Below are 7,510 nucleotides of genomic sequence, written 5' to 3'. Positions count from 1 at the left end.
GAGTGAGACCCTGTCTCAAAACAAACAAAAAATTCCTGGACTTGGCTCTAGATTGGAGCTGTAGTGAAAAATGAAATTGAGAGCTACGAATGTCTCCTAAGTTAGAAGAATAGTTAAGTATCAGGTTAGTTCATAGCAACTGTCAGAGCTAGGAATTGGCCCAGTCTCACTGGTTTCAATCAACGGGAATTGGAAAACAAAACAGTCACGTTCCCATTCATACCCAAATAATTCTCAAGACACATGTGCGGTGTCCGGTTTATTCAAAGTGGCTGTCAGAGGCTCAACCATGGAGCAGGAACCAAATAGCTGGGAGCTATGGGGCTAAAGAGGGCAGAGATTTCCAGGTATCAGAAGGTAAAAGGAGGTCAGCTTAGCAGCCAGAGCAGCGTTAGGGCCAGGCTAAGTAGGAGAGGCCAGGCCGCCCAGGGCCCAGCCCCACTCATGGCTGCAGCATAGAACCTCGCCACCTCCTCATTGGGGTTGCCCTGGGCTGGGTCGAACCACATCTGGATGCAGCGGCCACTCCCTCGGCTGTAGTTGCTGACCTTGTAGGAGTAAGTCCAGATTTCATTGCACAGAACCATGGGTGTGGGGAAGTAGAAATGGAAAGGTTTGCAGGCAGCTCCCACTGGGCACTTGTTAAACCCTGTAGAGAAGAAGGAAGACCTTTATCCACAGGGCCCAGAACTATCTTGGGGTCTGCCAGCCCTACAACCCCAAATTGTCACATCCCTGTTCCACACCCACATACCTCCATTTCCAAATCCCTCCGTTCCTGCCCACCCCAGCCCTCACCTGAGGTCCAGTTCCAGCCTTTGTGCCAGTTGCTCTTGCAGGTGTAGGAGGTGCGACAATCATCCCACCATTGCTCACAGTCCTCTTTGCACAGGGGCACGTTCAGCACCCGCTCTTTGCGCCAGCTCTGATCCACCTGGGAGATTTTGTTACAAAAGAAGGGCTCAGGTTCAAGAATCCCAGCAACCCAGCCCTGAATAGAACTGGAGCTGGGATCGCAGCCTGCAGAGATGCCTGGAAAGTTCAGCTCTTCCGCTAGGTCTTGTACCTACAGGAAGCCATGCATACCTGCTGGATCCAGGGCCCCAAGTTGGGGGAGCACTCGTAGAGGCAGGTGTCCTGGATGAAATGCCGTTTGCAGGCAGGTGCCATCTCTCCACAGTGGTTCCAGTTGAATCTATATAGGTAGGAAACATCCTTATGGGCTTCCTGGCTGGTGTTGGTAGAACAGCAGGCATTCTTCTTCCAGGGACGACACTGGATGGGGGAAGACACAGGACTTGGTCCACAGCCAGAACAGCCAGAATATTCCACATGCAGTGTCTCCCCTCTTAGTCCTTCATTCCCCAGCCCACTGGAAGTCACCCAGGAAAATACTTGCTGTTGGGACCTCTTTAGGGGAGAGGGCCGTCAGAGACTGTGGGAGCCCAGAAGGGAGCTCCTGTTGGAGTTGCAGTCATTACAAAATTTGTTAATTCAACCTTTATTGAGATCCTACTTACTCTCACCCAGGTACTTTTGTAGAAACTAGAGTTACAACAATGAACACATCACCTGATTATTGCTTTGGACAACAATTAAGCAAGGGAGAAGGATGGGGACTTGCAGTGTAATAGTGCGGTCAGATTAAGCCTCACTGAGGTGACAAAGATTTGAAGGTAAAAAATCAATTTAAATTGTAACCCCAGGCTTGGTGCAGTGGCTCACTCGTGTAATCCCAGCATTTTGGGAGGCCAAGGCAGGTGGATCACCTGAGATCAGGAGTTTGAAACCAGCCTGGCCAACATGGTGAAACCCCGTCTCTACTAAAAATACAAAAATTCGCCAAGTGTGGTGGCGGACACCTGTAATCCCAGCTACTCAGGAGGTGTTTTGTCCCTGACTAGCTGCCTCACCCATTATCTGTTCCCGGAATTTGTGATACAAAAAACAATGTATAGCCAATCAATTGCGGATGTTATTTTTATTATAAATTATTAAGAAACAACTTAGGAACTACTATTTTTCCTTAAAAACTAACTTGTGATGGCTGTGAAATTCAGAATGAGTGGAATCTATGCTCCTGTGTGGCTATCCTCAAGCTTTCTGAATCTCGTTACTTGAGGCTGATGAGCTAAATATTAAAATGTGGGCCGGGTACAGTGGCTCACGCCCGTAATCCCAACACTTTGGGAGGTGGAGGTGGGCAGATCACTTGAGGTCAAGAATGGAGACCACAGCCTAGCCAACATGGCAAAACCCCATTTCTACTAAAAATACAAAAATTAGCTGGGCGTGGTGGCAGGCACCTGTAGTCCCAGGTACTCTGGAGGCTGAGGCAGGAGAATTGCTTGAACCCGGGAGGCGGATGTTGCAATGAACTGAGATTGTGCCACTGCACTCCAGCCTGGGCGACAGAGCAAGACGCCATGTCAATAAATAAATAAATAAATAAATAAAATGTGCACTTAAGGCCGGGTGCGGTGGCTCGCACCTATAATCCCAGCACTTTGGGAGGCCAAGAAGGGCGGATCATGAGGTGAGGAGTTCGAGACCAGCCTGGCCAACATAGTAAAAACCCCATCTCTACTAAAAATACAAACAAACAGAAAATTAGCTGGATGTGGTGGTGTGTGCCTACTCAGGAGACTGAGGCAGGAGAATCACTTGAACCTGGGAGGTGGAGGTTGCAGTGAGCTGAGATTGCATCACTGCACTCCACCCTAGGCAACAAGGGCAAAACTCCATCTCAAGAAAAAACAAAAAAAAAAGAAATGCATACTACAAGTTTCTCTCTCTTTCCTCCCTCCCTTTCGTCTTTCTTTCTTCTTTCTTTCTTTCTTTCTTTCTTTCTTTCTTTCTTTCTTTCTTTCTTTCTTTCTTTCTTTCTTTCTTTCCTTTCCTTCCTTTCCTTTCTTTTTCTTTTTTTTTTTTCATTCTTTCTTTCTTTTGACAGGGTCTCACTCTGTTGCCCAGGCTGGAGTGCAGTGGCACGATCTGCAATCTCTGCCTCCTGGGCTCAGTTGACCCTCTCACCTCAGCCTCCTGAGTAGCTGGGACTACATGTGCCACCATACCTGACTAATTTTTTGTGTTTTTTTAGTAGAGATGGGGTTTTGCCATCTTGCCCAGGCTAGTCTAGAACTCCTGATCTCAAGTGATCTGCCCACCTCGGCCTCCCACAGTGTTGGGATTACAGGCGTGAGCCATAACACCGGACTACAAATTACTTTTCCTCTGCTTTTTCTTTAGTTATATCATCATGTTCAGGATATTAAACGGGTGGTAGCAAAATAAATGTTATAGGGAGAACTCAGGTCCAATGTGGTTGAGAGACACAGCCCAAAGTTTTGCTAGATGCATGAACCAAGATGCTTCAGGAGGGGTATGGCTCATTTCTGTAATCCCATACTTTGGGAGGCCGAGGTGTGAGGATCACTTGAGTCCAGGAGTTTGAGACCAGCCTGGGCAACATATGGAGACCTCGTCTCAGGGAAAAAAAAAAAAAAAAAAAAAGAATGCTTCGCACCCAGCCTCATAATGTGAGAGACTCTCCCTTCTTGAGCTGTTTAGGGCTGGCAGAAAAGAGGCCACTATGCACAGTATGCAGTTTCTTCCCTCGGATCTTTGGAGGAGTCATTCAAAGTCTAAATCCCTAAATCAAGCAACCCCAGGATGAGTCACTCCAACTTCATTTCCCAGGCTGTCCTCTGGGCCTGCTTCCTTATCTATGTCATGCGGAAACTCAACAATCAAGAAGGTGAACTGTTGGCATTGTACCGACATTTGGCACACAGTGTCTGTGAAATAGTCACCCATATTAATGCAAACTGAAGGGCTCCTCCTGTGGGTCTGTCTGCCTTCACTTCACCAGTGAATGGAGTTTGACATTTCCATGTCCTGGTTTCCTCTTCCTGAGCCAGTCCCTCACCACCCCAGATCACCCCCGGCCCACCTGCTCATGCAACTTGTCCTCCGGGCCTGGCTTTTCCTTGTGGTGCTTGGCGTTCATGCAGACATTGAGAAGCTCAGTCCTGGCCCGTGCAGTCCTTGTCTGAGCCTCCCCTACTACAGCCACCCACACTAGAAGGAGCAGCAGCTGTGTTGTCATCCGCTGAGCCATGTCTGTCCCTGAAGGAAGAGCTGTGGTCAGTGGCACCAAGGAATGCGGAGGTGAGGCCTTAAGTTGTTCGCAGGGCTCCAGGAGGGTGGGGCCTGGACTGAAGCCTGGGGCAGATAGAGCCCTGCCCCCATCTCCCTCAGTTTTCCCAGATCCAGTGAGAGGTGGGATTAGACACCACCCCTCCCTGGCTTGAGCCTCATTGCCTTCTCCAGGTGATCACGAGGTTCAAGTGATATAATTCAAGGATGGATTTGGGCAAAATGCAGAAATAGCCAGGAGTTTGTCATAGGTCCACAATGCCTCATTCAAATGTTTCAGAGTTAAAATTTTTTAGGATTTCATCAAAGGTGATTCAAATATAATATAATTTTCATATACCCAATAATCAAGTGTGTGTTCTGGGGTGAAACAGTTACACTGGTGGGATAAATTAAAACTATACATAAGCTCACATTAATTTTCAGGCCAGATTTTGACACCAAATTGCTTCGTTGTAAAAGTTCACAAAAATGGGCTGGGCGTGGTGGCTCACGCCTGTAATCCCAGCACTTTGGAAGGCTGAGGTGGGTGGATCACCTGAGGTCAGGAGTTTGAGACCAGCCTGGCCAACATAGTGAAACCCCATCTCTACTAAAAATACAAAATGAGCTGGGTGCGGTGTCATGTGCCTGTAGTCCCAGCTACTCAGGAGGCTGAGGGAGGAGAATCACTTGAATCCAAGAAGCGGAGGTTACAGTGAGCCAAGATTGTGCCGTTGCACTCCAGCTTGGGTGACAGAGCGAGACTCTATCTCAAAAAACAAAACAAAACAAAACAAAAAGCTTATAAAAATGTTTTAGCTGGGGGGCTGCAGTGTGGTTTTTCATAGTTGCTTTTTAAACCTTGGTCCCAGCCCTTTCTAGCCTCATCACTCAAGCTAGTTGAGTAGGCCCCTCCTGGAAACCATGGGATCTTGGGGCGGGGTGGGGCAGGACGGGGGTCACAGGGCACAGGGGCTGGCAGGGGGCAGCCAGCTAGACAGCCCTGGGGCCTTGGGGAGCTCCTGTGCCCCCTACCACAGAGCTGGCCTCTCCTTGGTCATCACGGAACTTCAATCCTTTGACCTGAGACACTGAATTTTGGGAGGTGACTGTTTCCTTCACTCCACTGGTCACCAGGTGTCTGGGTCCCCCTAAAATGCTCGGAATTTATTTCCTATGACTTCTCTCCATCTGTCTCCTCTAACTCATCTTCCACATACCAGTCGCTAAAGTGGACATGCTTTCCGGCTCACAAGCTTGCCTTGCCCCCGTGCTGCCCCTCCTCTCCTCTTGACAGGGCCTCCTTGACAGGGGTCTAGGCAGGGCCTGAGCTGGGCTGTCTCCAGGCTGATGGCACAGCAGGGTTCAGATAGGCCTGGAATTGAATTCCCACCCAGCAGCTCTCCTTCCTGCTCCACAATCCATTATTCTGCTACTCTATTGATTCCAGTGTTCATTCATTCTCTCATGGTTGATTCATTCATTCCAGGATCCAGTCATGCCTCTGTGGACCCACTCACTAACCTTGAGGGACACACCAGAGAAATCTGTACTCTCAGGGAGTACCAGGTGATCCTTTGGGTTTAGCTCCTGGGAAACAAACCCTAACTGTTTAGAGCACAGGGTTCCCGTTCAGCCTGTCCTGACCCCAGCCCTCGCTCCACCTTCTCCTTGGCCTTGGGGGAAAGAGAAGCAAACTATCTTGAGGCTTAGCTTTCTCCTGCAAGGATTAAATGTAAGAAGGGGAAATCAACAAAGGATAGCCAGTTTAATCTTTTTTTTTTTTTTTTTTTTTTTTTTGAGACGGAGTCTTGCTCTGTCACCCAGGCTGGACTGCAGTGGCCGGATCTCAGCTCACTGTAAGCTCCTCCTCTCGGGTTCACGCCATTCTCCTGCCTCAGCCTCCCGAGTAGCTGGGACTACAGGCACCCGCCACTTCGCCCGGCTAGTTTTTTTTGTATTTTTTAGTAGAGACGGGGTTTCACCGTGTTAGCCAGGATGGTCTCGATCTCCTGACCTCGTGATCCACCCGTCTCGGCCTCCCAAAGTGCTGGGATTACAGGCTTGAGCCACCGCGCCCGGCCAAGCCAGTTTAATCTTTGCAGAAGCATTTGAGCACAGATAAGGGCCATGCCCCAAGTCACACAGCAGGGACCACCCAAGTTCAAGCCAGAGCTCTTTTGGCCTTTGCTCCCTGCACCTTCACAGTGCTGAGGCTCTCATGGGTGCAGCCAATATGCAGTGCTGGGGATGGGGGCTGAGAAAATCCTTTCCCCAGCCCTCAGTGGAGCCCACCTGTTCAGTCAGTAGTCTCTCTTGCCGTGGCTGCTTCTGAAGCCAGGCTCTCTTCCTGTCCTTTTGACCAGCATCACTCCGCAAGCCCCCTTCCCACCTTCCTAGTTTCACCTTCAGGTCTTGGTCCAGCTGTGACCCCTCCCCACCAACAATCATGACCCCCACCCCCAACCTTGGGGCCCCAGACTAGAAGAGCTGAGAACTCAGTGCTGGACTGAAGGGCTAGAGCCCAGGTACTAGTTCAGGGAGATGAACACTAACTTGTCATTTAAGCTTGAGCAGGCCATACTCTGGTCTGGGCCTCAGTCTCCACTTCAAGATTCTCTGGGCTTCAGGCAAACAGAGGGCCCTTCCAGTTCAGCAAATCCTTAACACATGCTGGGAGTACCATAGGGTGTGTGGCCTCTGAAGGGGGATGGGGAGTGTCATACCTGGGAGAGGAGGTGGCTCTTGGTCTGGCTCAGGCTTCTGCTCTGCTCTGCACTCCCCCTTGCCTTATTCCAGGGGACAGCTGTGGTTTAGTGGCCTAGGAGACGGGCAGTGGGGCAGGGAGTGGGAATGGAGCCCAGGAGTGGAGCCTGGGATTGGGCGAAGGCCACTCAGCAGTTAATTATTGCTTGTGAGCACCAACCAAGCCTCCATGGGGAAGTGGGAGGGGGTGAATTAACAGTACAGGCCTAAGACTAGTCCCTAAGCTCCACCTACCCCATTTTTTCCCAAATGCTCAGGTCTGAAAAAAATCTTGCAACCTGAGCTGCCAGGATCCTTTGAGCTAATCTCATCAGTTTCCAACCCCTCTGTCCTGTTACATAGATGAGGAAAATGAGATCCGGAGGATGAGGGCAAGGACTAGAGCCCGGGTTTCCAACCTCCCAGACAGCTATAGAGAGCAAGGATCTCAAAAGGCCATAAATTGTAGAGCCACCAAATCTCCCAACTTCCCCAACCCCATGAGCCCAAGTGTCATTCATTGCCAGTCACAAAATCACAGATGTTCTGAATCTTTTGATCAGATCTTCAGCTGTTTGAAGGGCCAAGCTCTCCTTCCATCACCAACTCACAGACCCCCTCTCCC

At 49.8% G+C, this 7,510-nt stretch overlaps 1 protein-coding gene across 3 annotated transcripts; it reads right to left on the bottom strand.

Annotated features, from left to right (window-relative positions):
* Positions 1-223: 223 nt before the first annotated feature.
* Positions 224-7,076, bottom strand: FOLR1 (folate receptor 1). 3 transcript variants are annotated; one of them, XM_025357227.1, is made up of 6 exons: positions 6,867-7,076; positions 5,665-5,730; positions 3,953-4,128; positions 1,087-1,275; positions 799-934; positions 224-649 (listed from the first exon to the last, which is right to left on the bottom strand). In XM_025357227.1, the coding sequence occupies exons 3-6, from the start codon at positions 4,118-4,120 to the stop codon at positions 369-371; spliced, it is 774 nt and encodes a 257-aa protein (XP_025213012.1). In that variant the 5' UTR covers positions 4,121-4,128; positions 5,665-5,730; positions 6,867-7,076; the 3' UTR covers positions 224-368. The 3 variants fall into 3 exon arrangements, with proteins under 3 accessions (XP_025213012.1, XP_025213011.1, XP_025213013.1); XM_025357226.1 differs by lacking the exon at positions 5,665-5,730; XM_025357228.1 differs by lacking the exons at positions 5,665-5,730; positions 6,867-7,076 and having other exon boundaries at positions 3,953-4,159.
* Positions 7,077-7,510: the final 434 nt, after the last annotated feature.

Source organism: Theropithecus gelada, chromosome 14 (genome assembly GCF_003255815.1).
Source record: "Theropithecus gelada isolate Dixy chromosome 14, Tgel_1.0, whole genome shotgun sequence".
Lineage (NCBI taxonomy): Eukaryota > Metazoa > Chordata > Mammalia > Primates > Cercopithecidae > Theropithecus > Theropithecus gelada.
The sequence above is the reverse complement of the archived record's forward strand: the minus strand, read 5'-3'. Positions and strand labels throughout refer to the sequence as shown.